A 20,318-nucleotide genomic window follows, 5' to 3' on the forward strand; every position below is an offset into this window, starting at 1 on the left:
ATATTAGAAACATATAATAAATAACATTAAGTATATGATATATGTTAGTCATGGATTCTCAAGAGGCTTGGAAATAGGTATTTTTATTTCAAATTATAATATCTGTTGTACTGATGATAACATTTGAGGTACAGAGAGGTCAAATAGTTTCTCTACAGTTCTTCAGCTAATAAGTAGCAGAACTTGGCTCTTGCATTCTAGATTACAGATTTTTAGAATTTTTCCAGTTGGATTAACTCCTTTGCAAATGCCATCACATTTCTTTTATAACTTGTCACAGTGCCTTTTAATTGTGGAACAATAGAATTTAATGATTTATTATAATTACCCTAGACAGTGGCCTTGTGTTAGGGTGTTTAGGTGATTAATAATGTTTGTTGTAAAGTACTTGACATAATAAAGTAGGGTAAAGTAATGGGGACAAGCTTGGTGTCTGGACTCTTACTCCACTGAGTGACCAAGATGATCTTAGATTCTTCAAGCCTCAGTTTCTTCTAAATCAATCAGTAATAGTGATTGAATGAAATAATGTATAGAAAGGACTTAGCAAAAGGCCTGGTTCATGGTAAAGTCTTTATTATTTTTGAGCTCCTCATAAGTGCACACTCAACTTACATTAGAAGCTGTTATCTACTCCTTCCTTTAAGACCCAAATATTCTAACTAAATTAGATACATCAAACATTCGTATTCTTCAAATTCAACTTATTCCTTTAATCACACCAAGTTTGTTTACTTATCATTTGCAGCTTCCCGAAGCCAAATGTAAATCACTAGTTGAGTTATACAAAATAAGTTGAGGAAACTTCTGAGAATTGCCAGTCAACTGGAATATTTAGTGGATAATGTAACCTTGCACTTTTTTTTGTTTTTTGTTTTTTTTTTGAGATGGAGTCTCGCTCTGTCGCCCAGGATGGAGTGCAGTGGCACATCCTAAGACCACTGCAACCTCCACCTCCTGGGTTCACGCCATTCTTCTTCTGCCTCAGCTTCCCGAGTAGCTGGGATTATAGACGCCTGCCACCATGCCTGGCTAATTTTGGCATTTTTAGTAGAAATGGGGTTTCATCATGCTGGCCGGGCTGGTCTTGAACTCTCAACCTCAGGCGATTTGCCTGCCTTGGCTTCCCAAAGTGCTGGGATTACAGGCATGAGCCACTGCACCTGGCCGACCTTGCACATTTTTAAGGATTTGGAGTATTCTACTGAAGGAGACTCAACTCTATTATCCTAAATCCAAATAGGTGTTTATAGTTTTCTCTATCTTTTATTTAGATTTTTTTTTTGTACCCAGATATAAGAGTTACAAACTAAAAAGTGTTGAGTCCTCTTAAAAAATCTTTTCTCACATGAAACTCATTGTGTAAGGCAGAAATTTGAAGCATTCCGTGTTATATGTAATTCTGTACATATACATTTCTATGTTTCAATGACTACTTTCCACTCCATTGTAGCCAGCCATAACATAATTGACCATTTTATTATGTTTCAAAAACTACCAATGGGTTGACAATATTTCATTAAGGGTGTTTTATTATTTTAAAATAATGTAAAATGACTATAATATGGTAACTTAAAAAAATTCCCAGAGAACAACTGCAGATACTGGTAAAACTAACTCCCTATTTTTATTTTATTCTTTCTAAATAAGGTAAAGAACTTGAAAAACTACCATGTTAATAGTCATATTTTGGCAGGTCAGCTTTGTTTCTGGAATAAAGTAGTTGTTTCATTTACTCTTAGATTCGAAATAAGATGATTGATGGGGAAAGTGGAGAAAAAACATTCAGAACTCTGGTTAAATCTCAGGATGAGGTAAGAATTGATTCTAGCTTATTCTTAAATAAAAATTATATCAAGATTAATTGATATTGCTAATTTGTCCTTTTTTTCTGTTAATCCACTATTTACTGATAAAATAGGGATATCTCTAGAAAACAATTTTTCTTTTTTAAAGCACTTCTTAGCTGGAGGGATATTTTCACCAAGATATATTTTTAACTCTCTTTTTCTTTTTATAAAATACTATTGCTTTAGGTTTCTTGATGTTTTCTTATACATTAACAGTATATTCTTGAAATTATATTTTACGTATGTATTTTATGAGAAATAGAATACGCAATATAATTTTGCCATGTTGTTTTACACCATGCCAGTGTTGCAAAATTGAAGTTAATATTTATAGCTATATGTTTTATATGGTCTTTTTGTTCTAATTATCAAGTTCCATATATTAATTATTTTTATTTTTAGCTTTTTGTTTACTTGTTTCTGGCTTGATTTATCTTCTTTTACTAGTTACACACTTTAAAATTTCCCAGCACTTACATCTGAAATTAAATCCTGTGACAACACAACTACCCTCCACAAATAATTGGTTTATGTCTATTACCATATTGGAGTATATCTATCATCAGTCAGAGGAGTATGTCTATTAGATGTGGAGTACATACAGACATTTATACATTTAAGTATTTGAAAAATATATGTCTCAGAAGCTTTTGAGCCTGGAAATTTAATTTAAGCTTTTATGTATAACCTATATCCTTTTCCTCACGGTCTCATCCTTTTTAGTTGGATTTCATTTCTCCGAAATTCCTCATCGGATCCTTCCCTAGGTGGAAGGTGAGCTAGGATCTGAATATGATCCTTCATTAGCATGTGGCCTTTCTCATTTTAATATCATTATGAGTCCCTATTACAGAACACAAAGGGAGGTATATTTACATTTCAGTCTTTGTTGAAACTTCAACTCTATTTACTTAGACTTTTGCACATTCTTTTCTCAGATTACAAAGTAATTTTCTGTTAACTCCCATTGATATTTTCCCCCTTCAATTTATTGCAAATTACTTTATTTGACAAATATTCACCTAAAGACTATGTTTTCCTGTCTTAGAATTTTAAAATGTCTCTGATGAACACACTATTATAAATAGATGTAACTGCTGATTTTCAATTACTACGTTGCCTTGTACTCCAGATTTCTGTGTATATTGGTATTTCAAGAAAAGTTATTATTTATTCTATGAATGACTGTAATTTTTATCACTATTCACTATTGTATAGACAATTACAACACTGTGCATACATATTTTTCTAATTTTAAGGTGATATCTTTCAAAAGCTCTATCTCTATGGTCTACGTAAGGGGTTTGGCGGAGATATTTAGGATGTTATAGTAACCTTCACATTATAGTGTTATTCGGTTTAGCCAAAGTAGCTGAATTCCACAGGCTTACGTTAGCTATTAACTTTGAAGTTCATTTTTGTGGTTGTTGTAGGAATTATATAACCTTTCTTGTACCATTTTCTGTATTGATGAGCTAGGACTCTCCAGTGTTGGCACATTTCACAATGTTTGGCATAATGAGTTGCAAGTAATTTGAAATTCCTCACCTAGGAATTTCTTTACACCTCTCTTTACATCTGATTTATTGAATATTTTTCACTACAGTCTGCCTGAAATTAATTTGTAAACATTTTTTTCATGGTCATGTCTTTCATGAGTCTTACTATTCTATAAAAATTGTAAGTGTATAGAATAAATGAGAAATTATATGAATCAAATGTTTAATGCACATATGCTAACCCTTATGATACCGTATTTTTATGGATTTTAGTATTACTACTGAAATAAGTTTAAAATAGAATTAGAACTTTTCAACTTTACTTATGCCCAAGTGAATCTGGTTGGAATCTGAAAATAGTTTGTATTTATTATGCATACTCCATCAACAGTCCTTTGTTTATAACTATATGCTTGGGCTAAAACTAGAATTCATTTGTACTATTTCATGCAGAAAATTTACTGAAAGATGGTAGAATTTAGTAAGGATAAACTTACTGAATAACGACTTTTTTAAGAAGCTAATCTGAGAATATTTCCAAACTTCAAAAGCAGTTGAAAAATAGATTTCTTGACTAAAAAATTAGATAGTAATAATGTTTAAAATTGTCCATTTGATTGTTTTATTATAAACTGAAGGCTGAACAAGATTACAATTTCTGCTGATATTGAAAAAACTTACATTTTTATTTCTCTGCTCTGATACTGTTTTCTGATACTGTATTTTATGTATGACTTGCAGACCAACACTTGCTTGCCCTGTTTTTTTATGAGTATATGAGTAGTAACAAATATATAAGCATTGTTTCTTCTAATTCTTTTGAGAATATTGCTAGTCCAAAGCCCTCTTCACAACCCTGTTTCCCCCTCTATCTGCCACACATACACCCCACACATGGCTCACACACAAACACGCACACATACATTGTGTAGTCGTCACAAACATGAATTTGGCATTATATATTTTGCCAACTTAAGCACCTTACCTCCTCTTTAACACTTATTTCTTCATCAATAAATTGCAGGATATAAAAGTATATACTCCAGGGGTTGGACTAAGTGACAGAATGACAGGTGCTTAGCATAGTGCCTGATCCCAAGAAATACTTCAATACATGTTACTGTTTTGGTGAGAACAATGAAACTCAAAAATAAGCAAATTAAAAATTATACATGTGAAAGTGGCTGGGCGCGGTGGCTCACTCCTGTAATCCTAGCACTTTGGGAGGCCGAGGCGGGTGGATCATGAGGTCAGGAGATCGAGACCATTCTGGCTAACACAGTGAAACCCCATCTCTACTAAAAATATAAAAAAAAAAAAAAAAAATTAGCCGAGCGTGGTGGCAGGCGCCTGTAGTCCCAGCTACTGGGGAGGCTGAAGCAGGAGAATAGCATGAACCCGGGAGGTGGAGCTTGCAGTGAGCCGAGATCACACTGCTGCACTCCAGCCTGGGTGACAGAGCGAGACTCCGTCTAAAAACAACAAAAAAAATTATACATGTGCCATCGCAATACCTAATGGAAGACAGAATGTATAAAAGATATAGCCATGCATGAACTTCCTTAGCTCTGTATTTTCTTTCCCTCGTGGATTTAGGTGTTGTCCTAACCTTCAGTGATACTGAGTACCCTCTTATGATACCATAATAATGCTATAATAGTGGCTTCATAAAAACAGTCATATGCTAATCATACATTTGGATCTAGACACACTGCATTAATGTCCTGATGTTGCCTATTACTCTTAACATACTTTAGTATGGACATATCCGAGCCTTGTCTAAATAATTCATAGTCCTGTTTCATTATTAAAATTTGTTTTTCAGGAAATACTGTTTCCAATGTTTTGAAGATAATAATTTGGCATAAACTATAAAGATTTTGCACTTACATTTATTTCTGACAAAAATTTTGCTAGACACAGAAAATAAATAAATGTAGAATAAAATAGATCATACCTTTGTAAAGATGAGTATTAAATGACTACAAAATTTATAAGTAAATTCTACGGCTTTACTTTTCGTATATATTCATACAAAATGTAAAGTGATAATAACCATGTCAAACTTCTTTCTAGAGATATATTGACAAAGGAAACAGGACATACACATGGACACCTGTCAATGGCACAGATTACAGGTAATGAACTATATTTTATGTGTATTGTGTATTCCAATGGATTAATATTAAGTCTGCATTTTCACAAGTGAATTTTCATGTGATTTTCATTAGAAAAGTTCCCAACATGAAAACATACTAAACTTATAGACTAATTTTTAAAATGGAAAAGATGGAAAAAATCTAGTAATATAAAATTTAGAAATGAAAATATATGTGATATAAATGTATATATTTTGTATTTTTACATGAGAAATGTTGACAAATACCCATAATAATATGTAGGGTTCACGTTCACTGATTTCCTCTTTTAGTTGTTGTTTAGTTTACATTACGTACATTTGAGTTGAAAACTAACTAAAATATAAAGCTTATCTCATCATTGTAGTATCTGATATAAAATGTTTAGTTGATATAATTTACCTCCATGAGTATCAGTTCTATAATATTCTGATTCCTCCCATCGGCTGGGCTTCGGAAAGTTGGACAGCCTAAAACCTAGTAATCTCTTGGTAATTCTCCATTCTTCAACACTTGCTCAACACTTCCTTCACTTTCTTGCTCTAACTCTCCTCTGAGCTCACTGCATCCTCTGAGGTCTTCAGAATACTGAGGGTGATGTGAGTGTGTCCTCATTACTCATTCTGTTTTTTTTTTTCTTTCTAAAATTCCAAACTTTGAATCTCATGCCACCAAACCACACCACGTGCTATTCCTCCTTCTTAACAGTCATGTCCCTCTCATTCCTATAAAGATTTCAGCTCCTGGCTCATTGTCACTCTCTCCTACATTCACATAGTTCACTGTTTTTCAAATGATGCCATACCCACACTGGTGTAAAGAAAAATAAAAATTATTTAATAAAATAAACTTTAAAAGAAAAAAATATAAGCTCAAACTTTTTACTATTATATTTCACAGACATAAAATTAGTCTGTTACATTGCTATAAAATTTTCTAAATACTTCCTCCCAATTTCTGTATTTTGCTATCATGGGCTGGTAATAGACAGTTTGCAAATTGGCTAGGTCCATGGAAAACACTTTAAGTAGCATTGACATGATGTTTCTAATACCTGGGCTGTCTTACTTTTGGCCTCCTCTCCTCTAATGATCTTGTCACCCCCCTACCTTAGCCACTGACTCTAAAATCATATTCTGCAGCTCTTACAGTGTCAAGTCTGCAATGCCTTCATAGTCTTTACATGAGAATTTTTCATCCAACTCTCAGGTTACCACATTTTAGCTTTCCATCCTCTCCTGCTAGTAGCCCAACTGCAGTAATCCTTGACTCAAGACATGAAATCCATCAATCCCTTCTCCCTTTTTGCTGTCTTGCCCTCTTTGTGTCCTTGTGCCCTTCTTTATCTAGCAGAAATTCCCTGGGTCCTTCACTGTCTTGTGCTCACCACCAACTCCTTTCATCATAGTTCAGTTTGGCATATAGCAATTTGGCAAAATACCAGTCCTGGTTAAATTCAAATTATTAGCCACACCACACTGCACCCATACAGCTAAAAATGGCTGAAGTAAAATACTCACTAGCTGATATATCACCTAAAATTCATGACCTCTAACCTCAAGTGGGCCTTAGTGGTGGCTGGCAGTCTCCATAATCCTGTAATTTTAGGACGCTCGTAGATGACTCTTGATCACTTCACTCTCCAAACCTGTAATACTGTCGCATCATTTTCGCTCAGGTGATGAATTTGCTTTCCATTTCACAGAGAAAAATCGAAGTGGTCAGAAAGAACTCCCGCTATTAGAGTACATAACGACTTGCATCTGTATCTCCATCTTCTATCGTTATTTCTGTTCTCAACACAATCACAAGAAGGATCTTAACCCTTGAGTAGACTGTTTCATTTCTCTTCTCAACTCCCACCAGTAAATTTGCTATCTCACTTAGTCTGACACCCAAAGTCTGGCATGGCCATCAGTGGCGTAAACCATTTGACCTCACTCACCATCAGCTCTGTGAATTTATCTTCCGGATTCTCCACTGAAAAGTCCCTGGTTAAGCCACGCTGTCCTTTTTGCTACACAACATAAACACTGGCACCCATCTGCCTCAGAACTTTTGTATATGAAATTACTTCTGCCTGGAATTACTTTTCCCAAACAGTCACATGCTCATTCCCTCATCTTCCCATCTTTACTTACTTTTAATTCTTCAGAAAGGCCTTCTCCAATGATCCTATTTAAAATGTATAATGCTTCACCACACTCTATCTCCCTCTTCCGCTTCATATTCTCCATAACCTTTATTGACATTTAACATCATGCACGCACACACATGAAGCATATATAGAGAAACTTATTTCTACTGATTATCATCTGTTCTCTCACTGGTAAGTTCCAAGAGGGCAGGGATTGTTCCTGCTTTATTTACTTCTGAATCATCAGCTTGTATGACAGTGACACATAGTTGGCACTCTACAAATATTTACAGAACTGAAGAATTTCAATTTGGAGAAATGGAAGAATTTTCCAACTGAAGAAATTTTCAATCTGTCTCATCCTTTCAAATTCATATAGTGGTGTACAGAACTTCCATTGCAATATTTAAGTGCGGAAGTCTCTTTAAATACATATTAATATACAATTAATATGTAGGCTGTGGTGGATTCAACTATTTCTCTCCTAATAAAAATCAAATCAACTCCCCGGAACATACACATAAGCTTTTATACGGAGCCTATGTTGTTATCATAGGAACCTGTCTCCTTTAGTATTCCTGGGATTGCGTGTGGAATAGACAGAATAGGAGAGCATATTGCAAAACAACAGAATGGCTGTTTTAATTATTTTACTTTTTTCTATCGACTGCTTCCTATCTCTAATTTCTAGGCATTTCTTTATACATGCACAATCTTTATGTGTATACACAAGTTACTCTTTTTCCTCCCTCTTCCTTATTGCCACCTTTCAATTTTTGGATTAACTTGTCAAAAGGTGCAAAAAGAGAGGAAGTCTTGAAGGCCTGTCTCTTGAGAGATGATTTTATGATAAAACAAAGTATCAGGGCATCGTATGAGAATGCATTCTGTGCCTTTGTTGCTTAGATGAACAAATTCTGAGAAAAACTGGGTTCTTTTGACCCTTACAATGTGATAGTTGGCTCTCCTACAGTTATAAGGACACTTTTGGGGTGTTTTATGTGTCTCACGAATGGCCTCTATGCTTAACCTCTTTTCCTCATGCACCCAGTGATAATACACAGTGTGGGCAGGTGAATGTTCTTTTCTCAAGTTCATGTCACTCTTTGTTGACAAAACTTTCATCTCCTTCCATTTTCATCATCAAGTTTAATTTGAACTTCCAAGTCTGATAGTCCCTTCACACATTTCTAGCCCAATGTATCTGTCCTGTCATTTCTGCCACTTCCATCACCATACATATCACTGTTCTCTGACAAGGCCCCAACTTTCCCACCTTTGCATGTTTCCTCACACATTCGTTTTCCAAGTCTCCAACTTTGGGCCAGATTAAATCTATTTCCATTGGAAATACTTTTCTGAATCACTGTACAAATTCACAAACAGCAATTTAGAACAAAATATTACATTTAAGTTGAAGAAAAAAAAACATGATATGTTTTGATTTCATGAATGAGATACAAAATTTTCATCTAGTGATTTCTCTCTCCTTAAGTCTTGATCCAAGTACCATATTTTGAAATGTAATAAATTATTTTAATAGGATGCTTTCTCTTTTTTTAGAGAATAATTTACTTTTATGGAGATAAATGAGTTGAAAAGTGTGTTATAGTCCACTTAACTCAGTTAACCATGTTTCTGTCCGCCACAAAACACTGCCTGGGCTATACTATTCATCTGGTGGCCACTTGCTTTATTAAACTTTAATCTCTAGAAGGAAATAAAGCAGCCCTGGTCTATTGGTTTTATATGGACAGAGACAGCAAACATTGTATATGACAGCACCTTTGACTAGGAATGTTGATAAAGATCTTATCTGACTATATGTTGAAAAATTAACTTGGCTTGAGATGGACATAATTAAATTAAGTATAGCTATGTTTTTCTATAGAACAGATTGTAGCTATTAATAACAACCAAAGACTTACAGGCCAATGAAACGCATAGTAGATATGCCAATTTTAAAACTTCTGTTTTCTTCCTCATGGGTTTCCACACTATATTTATGGTATATTAGATGTAACCCAAGCTTATAGAGTGACACTTTAGCAGTTGTATGATATAACGTTATCAGTTTTAATTAGAAGTTTCTCTCAGCAATAAATGCTGATGGGGCAATAAAAATGTCCTAATTTCCCTTGAGAAGAATTTGTAGGAGACAGTCTTCAGTACTCAGTAATTCTGCTGTACATTTTGTAAATGGCAAGTGAATCATGAAAGGTCGTCTTGCTGTCAGAGTGATTGTACTGCTTATTTTAATTTTAATCTCTGCCTCCACTTAAAAGAAGTTACCTATAAAATGAATATAGAAATTTTCATTAAATCTACATAACATTTTATTTCCCTGACCTTTTCCCATAAGGAAAGTCTATGAATTACTTAATGATAGAGAAAGATTTGGGAACTGGAGGTAACAAGCATCCATTCATTTTGCTATCTTTATTGTATAATTAAATTTTAGCAAATAAACTCTTTTTTCTTTTCATAGAAATTTTAATATTTATAGTCATAAGAATGAAATTTTGAAATTTTATGTTTTTCCCTATTCTGTATTGTCCATAAAAATATATAATGACGTTGGGATATCCACTCCCAAAACTGGGGCTACATGAGGCTTAAGTGATTCAAAAGATCTACAAATCCCTAAATCTCAAAGTTGAAATTATTAAAAATTAATTAATTAAAGGATCTACACATGCCTGGAAATACTCAAAAGCCTAGATATGCACACCTTTTCCTGCGCATTACTAAAATTTGAGCTAGCTATTAAAAATGGAGGATGAAGGTGACCAAGTGGGTTACATTAAACAAGTATTGCTTTTGGAAAGTAGTTAGATTGAGCATTTTAGAGGTATCGTAAACCCACTGTTCACAAGTTTTCTTCTATATTCAAAGCATAGCAAAGATCATGTGGCTCCATAGCACATGTGGATATGGAATAGTTATGTCCTACATTTGAGTGTTAGCGTGAGAGTAGAATTACACATATGCAGTTGTGTTATTGGAAAGTGCATAAAATTCTGAAATCCTTTAACAATTCTAATAGTGTTTTATTATTTTATTTTATTAACTGGCAATTTCAAAATAAGTAAGATTACCTGCCTAACAGCTTTTTATTTTGGGCAGTCATTAAGGCAAGTTTTGATGGCCAGCTTGTCTGACATTCTTTGTGTCTAAAACATTCTGAATTTGGCCTAAGATTTTCACTGGAACTCTCCTCTGCTTTGGACATCTACCCTAAGACTAGAGTAGCGCCATGGCTCTTGTTAACTACAAAACTCAAGATACATTTCCTGTTGCACCTAATAACAATCTTCCAAATAATGTGGAATAGTCACAGTAAATAAACTTGAAATAAATACTATGACTTAGTTTTAGTATTGGGTATAAACTAATGAGCTGAGCAGACAATTTCTATTAGTGCAGTAAAGGAATCTGAATTTGCCTATGAGTAGACACTAGAGAACTTGCCCAAGGATTAGAGTTTTAAAATAGTGGGTATTTAATCCCTCAAAAGAATATATTTTAGATGACTTTATGCATTGTTCAATAGTAATGATAATGGCCAGGCGTGGTGGCTCATGCCTGTAACCCCAGCACTTTGGGATTCTGAGGCAGACAGATTGCCTGGGCAACATAGTGTAAACCCCGTCTCTACTAAGATACAAACATCAGCTGGGCATGGTGGCATGTGCCTATGGTCCCAGCTATTTTGGGGGCTGAGGTGGGAGGATCGATTGAGCCCAGGGGATTGAGGCTGCGAAGAGCCATGATCAAAACCACTGCATTCCAGCCTCAGGGTAGAAGGAGACCTTGTCTCAAAAAAAAAAAAAAAAAAAGTAATGATAATAGTAACTCTTCCATTTGTATTTTAATAGTGTCCATTTTATAGAAAGCACTTTAACATTATATATAATACATTAGGGAAGTGTGTCCAAATGGTATTTTATATTTACTTTGTTTAAACATACCCCTAATGTTCTTCAATTTTTTGTTAAAATTCAAAGTACTTTAATATAATTTTCTGGAAATAGAGTAGGGGGCCATGACATTCCTTCCTTAGCTAATTTATGGGTTCATTCAGGAGCTTATTTTCCACTTGACTCTTCTGATTCCCTACAATGTAGAGAGCTAGATGCCTCCGGATGGCAAGACTGAAATTAAGTACTGTATTTGCTGAATGCATTTTCTTGTCAAAGTAATATGTCTTTTCCTTCCCATGAGGAAGATCTTTCGATTTTCCCATGAAGATGTGTCTTTTTTTTAAGTTATGTTTCATTTTTGTTTGTTTGTGTTTATGCTTCTCTTGTTTCTATTGCAGTTTGGCCTTGGTATTACCAACCTACAGTTTTTACTATATAAAAGCCAAACTAGAAGAGACAATAACTCAGGCCAGATGTAAGTACTGTGAAAGTGACTTCAGGGTCCATTTGTTATCTCCTAGTATCAGATGTTTAAATACGTCTAGATTTTGGAATACCCAAGGCTTATGAAATATTTTAGTAGGTGTTATTACCAAATCTACAGCAATGATTCTAACCCATTCCAAACATGCAAGGAACAAGAAGTATTCTACATGGATAGAATATGAGCAGGTACTCCAGTCTCACTGGCAGTCCCCACCGCCCTTCCCTGCCTTGCTATGTGCTCATAGAATCATTGCAGTGCTGTGTCCTGTTGCTGTCGTTTTAAGGGTCTGCTAGCTGGAGCAAAATGTTTCACATGCTACTTACCAACATAGTCTCTACTCTCATGGCACTGTGCTAGTAAAGCTTTTCCTTTTCTTTGCTTTTATTTCTTTCTGGTTATTTATTTATTTATTTTGCATTTGGCCAGAATAATACTGTGCTTCACATCTTCTACTTCTTCTACTTTGAATAAATTAAATTGCACTGGTCTTTGGCTTTGGTTTGGCAATTAACTTTCTTTTCATAATCCAAATTAATGTCTCAGTAATGCAAATAGATTAATTTTTTCTAGCCTCATTTGGAATGTAGAGTAATTAATACTAGTGCATACTTCAAGTTATTGTTTATTTTGTTTTGGGTGACTAGAGTTTGTAAAGTAAAATGACCATCATATCCTTTGCACATTGCCGATTATTGCTAACAACCTTAAATTTTTCTGTGAGGATGAAGTAAAAAACAAAACAATACCAAAAATATACATATATATTTTACATCTGATCTTAAAGTAAGCTACGGTTTCTTTCATTTCTCTGTCAGTTCTTTTTTGCCCTCAGCAGGCCTGGTGTGCATAGTGCATTATACATAGTACGTTTATATTTCCACTTTCACTTGATAGATAGATATGATGGTCTTTTCACAACCAGCAATTCTGCATGAGCTAGTTCTTCAATTGATAAATGAGGGGATAACTCGTGAGTCTTTGATTAGTAAATGCTTATGTTTATAGCCTGATGTCATTGGTATTACACCTGCATTAATCACTTCGCAAAACAGACCCTTGAAATAACCACAGTACAGAGAGGGTAATCTAGTAATAATTGACAGGACATACTATCCAATCTTCAAAATATGTCTTTTTTTTCCCCAGACTACAGCTGTACATAAATGAACCTTTGATCTATGCACAATATTTTTATTCAAGAAAGTCATTGAATAAAATATTGTTTGTGACCCCCTTTGCTTTACCCTCTTTTTTTTTTTTGTTTCCCTGCTTTCTCTTTCTGATGGATTTTCACAGCAAAAAAGGGCAAAATGAAGGGCAAGTATTTTCTTGTTGCTCGATTTCTTTCTATTTAGTACACTTGACATTTCCACTGATATTTTCCTTCCTATTGGATATTATCCTCTGTGCTTCTCATTTGCTAAATTTTCCTTCATGATCACTCAAAACAGCAGCAAAAAAATGGTAGAAAGAATTTGCTGTGTTTTCATATGCAACCTGGTTCACATCCAAGTTTTTTTCTTGGACTTAAGTTTTGTTTTGTATCCTTCCACTTACTAATTCATACCTAATATGAGGAATGTTATTAATTCACTAAAGGCATTAATGAGTTTTTTAACATTGTTTTTTGTATCATAATATTGGTAAACTGTTGATATAAATAATTGGTCTTTAAAATACCTCTGGTATAATATATCAATCACTTTTTAAAAGATATTTGGTTATAGTAGGGTTAGATCAGAAAATTATAGACATAGCATTTTCTTTGAAATAACTGTGGGGATCCATGTTATGAAGTTAATCCATGTTACAATTTTATTATATTGGGAAGCATTGAGGACATTTATATTCATTGATATGTTTCCATTTTAGGATGTAAGTACTCTATTTTCAATTTTTCTTACTAGGTAATGTTTCTCATGCCTTCTTATTGTTATAGAATCTCTGGATATATACTCTGAATTACCTATCTAATCCTGTAACATTATCTTTGCAGATTCGGAAACCCTGAAGCCAGATAATTTTGAAGAATCTGGCTATACATTCATAGCACCAAGGTTGGTTTTGTTGTATTTTTTATATATCTTCTATCAGTAGCTAGGCCTTCAACAATAGTTCAGAATTGAGTCAAGACTGCTCTGGGTTAGTTCCATATCACATTATGGAATCAAAGGAAATAATTACTTTAAAACTGAAACAAAATCTTATTTATTCATTTCTTTACTCATTCAAATACGAGAGGCCAAGGCTGGTGGATCACAAGGTCAAAAGATCAAGACCATCTGGCCAACATGGTGAAACCCTGTCTCCATTGAAAATATAAAAATTAGCTGGGCATGGTGGCACACACCTGTAGTCCCAGCTACTTGGGAGGCTGAGGCAGGAGAATCACTTGAACCCAGGAGGCAGAGGTTGCAGTGAGCCGAGGTCGTGCCACTGCACTCTTGCCTCGTGACAGAGTGAGACTCCATCTCAAAACAAAACAAAACAAAACAAAAAAAGCAATTACTATGTGCTAAGCAATGTAGACTCTGGGACACAATGGGAATAAGATGGACATAGGCTTTGCTCTTGTAGAACAAACAGTGCATCCAACAATAATAGAAAATTGTGTATTTGTACCTGTGAAAACATATATATATATATACACACACACACATATGTACACATAAATACACATATATGTACCAATATTTATGTGTATCTGTATACGTAGGGGTAGAATGAACATAATAATGGATTTTTTTAATGGTCTAATTCAACTTTCCGGGAGAACATGTTTACAGTGGCATTGCTTTACATAGTTTTTTAGATGCACCTCATTTCCTCCTACCCAATTTTATTTATCTCTCATATAATCTCCCTTCTTTATCACACATGTACATCTTTTTCCCCATCTCAGTTTTCTTGTAATTATTTGAAACTATTCAATAATCCAAGGGTGTTCTTTATTCTTCTTTCTTTCCTCAGTTTTTGACTCCTACTCCATGACAGACACATATAATATTCAAATATAATTCCTATTAATCTGGGCCAAATTATTGGGAACAATTTACATAGAAGCTTGGATTGTTAATTTTTCACTTCTCTTAAATTATTCCAAAAACCCAAAGATGCATATAAATTGTTCTGAGTTACCCTTTAATTCCTGCAAAAGGATATTTCTGAATTGTTTCTACTTTAACATGGGGAATACGGGTTTTTTGAGAAATCTCTGTTGACAAAGCATATTCTTGGCTTTCTGAGTGCCCATATCCTTGAGAAGCTTCTGTTGCTTGAATTTCCTTTAGTGTGTGACACTGTTGATCACGCTGTCCTTTGACAGTGTGCTTTCTCTTGCTTGATGACACACTATTCTGATTTTCTTACTCCCCCTCTGGCTGCATATTCACTGTCTCTTTCATGAGTTTCATTTCTTCTGCTGATCACTCATATGAGAAGGCTGCAAAGGATGCTAGCCTAGGCTGCCTTTTTATCTGAGACTGCATTCAGACCACAAGCCACCCATGTGTTCCCTGCCTACAGGTTAGGTTCATAACTCCCAAATCTGTATGATGGCCATAAATATCTAGAGACAAAGACATATGTGTTTCATTGATATTACATTATATTATTTAATCCTATATTGTATCTATTTCCAGACTTTACATATTTCAATATGAGACACATCTCATGGAAACCAGACAAGAATATCTCTTCAATGTGCTTCAGATTTAGCATCTTATAAATAATTGTTTCCTTTGGCAAGTTCTACCTATGTTGCCTCAGAGGAGAAAATGCCATCCTCCCAAACGTGCAATCTTGAAACCTGTTAGTTGTCCTTCCCTGCTTCCTTTCTCTTGTATCTCACTTCTAATCAATCACCAGTCTTGCCAATTCTGTCTTATGAGTATCAAGTGTATCTGTCAATCTCAGCCGCTTCTGCCCTAATTCAGGCCACTGCCTTCTCTCACCTAAACTACTACATTTGCCTCTTACTTGGTCTCCCTACTTTCATATTTACCCAGTATTTCTTAATGCCGTGTCTGTTCTGTAACCAGAGAGAGTTTCTAAAATGTGAAAAAAAAAATCATATTTCTCATCTGCTAAATACAAGCCAGTGATTCTGTATTGTCTTTATGATTATCTGTGCTTTATATTATAGCTTTCAAATGCTCTTCCACCAAGTCCTGGTGTACCAGTGTGGTCCCCCACACTCTAAACTAGGGACCATCAAACCACATCCTGTAGATCAGCTATCAATTTTAAACATAAATTTTTGTTGGAGCACAGCGTTGTTTATTTGTTTCTGGAATGTCTTTGGCTGCTTTGTCTACAAAGACAGGGTTGAGTAGTCGTGTCATAGACTTTATGGGCCACAGAAGCCTAAATCACTTGCTACGTGGCCCTGTCAGGGAAAGTTTCCCTACCCCTACTCTAAATTCCAGCCATACTAACTTCTTCCAGTTCCTAAATGCACTGTTTCTTTTTTTTTCTTTTTTTCTTTTTTATTTTTTGCTTGATTTTGGTTTTACCTTCTTTGTTCCATTAATTCTCTTTTCCCTTTTGGACTACATACACATACATATGCATCCCGCTTCCTCCAAAATCCCGACTTAAAAGTTCCTCGATGTGGGGATTTCTTTCCTTTGTTCACTGGTATATGCATCCTTCCTGACTGCTTCATAGAATTCTCTATTTCTCTTGGGGAGCACTGGCCACATTTTATTTACTTTCCTCAACAGACCATGACTGTGTCTATTCGACTTAACATTCAATACCCAACATCGAATCCATTGCTGGCACATAGGTGCTGAATAAATACTTGGTGACTGGAGAATCTGTAAATATCTAAAGAATATTCTTAAAAATTGTATCACTAATAATACCTGCAATCTTATTAGTAGATTTTGGACACAAGTCACTTTGATTAATTTCAAGTTACTTTAAATTACTGGGAGCAACTTTAACTCACTTTAACTAGGAAGAATTTTCTCAGTATTAAGGAGAACTGAAGGGGTGGGTTGCCCCTCCACGCCTGTGGGTGTTTCTCGTTAGGTGGAACGAGAGACTTGGAAAAGAAAGAGACACAGAGACAAAGTATAGAGAAAGAAAAAGGGGCCCAGGGGACCGGCATTCAGCATACGGAGGGGAGGATCCACACCAGTACCCGCCTCTGAGTTACCTTAGTATTTATTGATCATTATCTGGTGTGGCAGGATAATAGGATAATAGTGGAGGTCAGAAGGTAAACACGTGAACAAATGTCTCTGCATCATAAACAAGGTAAAGAAAAAAGTCCTGTGCTTTTGATGTGCGTATACATAAACATCTCAATGCCTTAAGGAGCAGTATTGCTGCCAGCATGTCCCACCTCCAGCCCTAAGGCGGTTTTCCCCTATCTCAGTAGATGGAATTCAATCGGCTTTACACCAAGACATTCCATTGCCCAGGGACGAGCAGGAGACAGAAGCCTTCCTCTTATCTCAACTGCAAAGAGGCCTTCCTTCCTCTTTTAACTAATCCTCCTCAGCATAGACCCTTTACGGGTGTCCGGCTGGGGGACGATCAGGTCTTTCCCTTCCCACGAGGCCATATTTCAGACTATCACATGGGGAGAAACCTTGGACAATACCTGGCTTTCCTAGGCAGAGGTCCCTGCGGCCTTCCGCAGTGTTTTGTGTCTCTGGGTACTTGAGATTAGGGAGTGGTTTGAGATTAGGGAGTGGTGATAACTTTTAACAAGCATGCTGCCTTCAAGCATTTGTTTAACAAAGCAGACCCTGCACAGCCCTTAATCCATTTAACCCTGAGATGACACAGCACCTCTTAGGGATCACAGGGTTGAGGGTAGGGTTACAGATTAACAGCATCTCAAGGCAGTAGAATTTTTCTTAGTACAGAATAAAATGGAGTCTCTTATGTCTACTTCTTTCTACACAGACACAGTAACAATCTGATCTCTCTTTCTTTTCCCCACAGAGAACATTAGCTAGGAAAAAAAAAAAAAAAAAAACAGGGTCCTGCAGAATATTAACATAGCAAAAAATTTAGGAAGAGACTGAAATTAGGCCTGCTATGTTGGCAACACTCTCCATCTCAGGTCTGTGTTGTTCTCTACAGGTTCTTCCCTTATCTCTCCCAGTTATTAAGTAGCAGATTATGCATGTTGGCTTTGTCAGCTTCACTATAAGACAAGGTGGAAACTAGGGTAGAATCCAGATACATAGAGAAAGGATAGATATATCTCTCAATTCTAATTCCTGATTCATAGGCAATGGATTTTGTTTAATCCAGCAGGTACTAGTGTATGAACCATTTCTGTAGTCAGTGTCACATTTCACATTTTTTTATAATTCAAAGTTTTAAAATATATTTACATATATGTACAACTATCACTAGAGTTAATTTTACAACATTTTCATCATCATAAAGAGAAACTCTGTAAACTTAACTGTTACCTACCCATCCTTCCCCCAACCCTCCCCAGACCCAAACAACCACTAATCTATTTTCTGTCTCTCATGGTTATGTGCTTGTTCTAGACACGTCGTATAAATGGAACAATACAATACATGACCATTTGCATCTGCCTTATCTCACGTAGCATGATGTTTTCAGGGTTCATCCATGTTGTAGCACGTGTCAGTCCTTTTTTATAGCTGAATGATATCAATACAGCTGACTAGAAGACTGGAATTTACTTACGTGTTTAGGGGAGGAGAAAGTACTTGAGAAGGAGAGTATTTGGCTTGTGGGACAGGCCAATGAATGTCCACTTCAATTAACGTATGTTGAGCCCTTTATGTGCTTGATTATAAATATGTATGTGTGTATATATATATGTATATATGCGCTGTTTTGAACAGTGTGTGTATATATATATATATACACACATTTTTTTTTTTTAATTTTACTTTAAGTTCTGGGATACATGTGCACAATGTGCAGGTTTGTTACATAGGTATACATGTACCGTAGTGGTTTCTGCACCTGTCAACACATCATCTAGGTTTTAAGCCCCACATACATTAGAAATTTGTCCTGATGCTCTCCCTCCCCTTGCCCCCGAACAGGCCCCAGTGTGTGATGTTCCCCTCCCTGGTGTCCATGTGTTCTCATTGTTCGACTCCCACTTATACTCATAAGTATACATACAGTGTTTGTTTTTCTGTTCCTGTGTTAGTTCGCTGAGAATGATGGCTTCCAGCTTCATCCATGTCCCTGCAAAGGACATGAACTTATTATGGCTGCATAGTATTCCATGGTGCATTTGTGTCATATTTTCTTTATCCAGTCTATATCATTGATCGACATTTGGGTTGGTTCCAAGTCTTTGCTATTCTGAACCATGATGCAATAAACATACATGTGCATGTGTCTTTATAGAATGATTTAGAATCCTTTGGGTATATACCTAGTAATGGGATTGCTGGGCCAAATGGTATTTCTGGTTCTAGATCCTTGAGGAATCGCCACACTGTCTTCCACAATGGTTGAACAAATTTACACTCCCACCAACAGTGTAAAAGCATTCCTGTTCCACCACATCCTCTCCAGCATCTGTTGTTTCCTGACTTTTCAATGATTGCCTTTCTAACTGGCATGAGATGGTATCTCATTGTGGTTTTGATTTGCATTTCTCTAATGACCAGTGGTGATGAGCTTTTTTTCATATGTTTATGGGCCGCCTAAATGTCTTGAGAACTGTCTGTTCATATCCTTCACCCACTTTTTGATGGGGTTGTTTTTTTCTTGGATGTTTAAGTTCTTTGTAGATTCTGGATATTAGCCTTTTGTCAGATGGATAGATTGCAAAAATTTTCTCCCATTCTGTAGGTTGCCTGTTCGCTCTGATGATGGTTTCTTTTGCTGTGCAGAAACTCTTTAGTTTAATTAGATCCCATTTGTCAATTCTGGCTTTTGTTGCCATTGCTTTTGGTGTTTCAGTTATGAAGTCCTTGCCCATGCCTATGCCCTGAATGGTATTGCCTGGGTTTTCTTCTAGGGTTTTTATGGTTTTAGGTCTTAACATTTAAGTCTTTAATCCACTCGAGTTAATTTTTGTATAAGGTGTAGGGAAGGGGTCCAGCTTCTGTTTTCTGCATGTGGCTAGCCAGTTTTCCCAACACCATTTATTAAATAGGGAATCTTTTCCCTATTGCTTGTTTTTGTCAGGTTTGTCAAAGATCAGATGGTTGTAGATGTGTGGCGTTATTTCTGAGGCCTCTGTTCTGTTCCAGTGGTTTATATGTTTTTGTACCAGTGCCATGCTGTTTTGGTTACTGTAGCCTTGTAATCCATC

The 20,318-nt window shown here is 35.7% G+C and overlaps 1 protein-coding gene across 9 annotated transcripts in view; it reads left to right on the forward strand.

The window, feature by feature from the left end:
- The window catches only part of CACNA2D1 (calcium voltage-gated channel auxiliary subunit alpha2delta 1), a 509,235-nt gene that overhangs the window by 447,664 nt on the left and 41,253 nt on the right, over positions 1–20,318 (forward strand). For 7 of the 9 annotated variants that reach the window (XR_009208968.1, XR_009208970.1, XM_058425275.1 and 4 more), the window contains 5 exons: positions 1,743–1,814; positions 5,426–5,487; positions 11,946–12,022; positions 13,331–13,351; positions 14,031–14,091. Coding sequence is in view for 7 of the 9 variants with exons in the window: in XM_058425275.1 (XP_058281258.1) it covers positions 1,743–1,814; positions 5,426–5,487; positions 11,946–12,022; positions 13,331–13,351; positions 14,031–14,091 (293 nt within the window). In the remaining 2 variants the exon portion in view is untranslated. The remainder of the gene's footprint in view (positions 1–1,742; positions 1,815–5,425; positions 5,488–11,945; positions 12,023–13,330; positions 13,352–14,030; positions 14,092–20,318) is intronic. The other 2 variants (XM_032761212.2, XM_058425273.1) reach the window with 1 other exon arrangement.

The sequence above is a fragment of the Hylobates moloch genome, unplaced genomic scaffold (genome assembly GCF_009828535.3).
Source record: "Hylobates moloch isolate HMO894 unplaced genomic scaffold, HMol_V3 SCAFFOLD_1, whole genome shotgun sequence".
Taxonomy (NCBI): Eukaryota; Metazoa; Chordata; class Mammalia; order Primates; family Hylobatidae; genus Hylobates; species Hylobates moloch.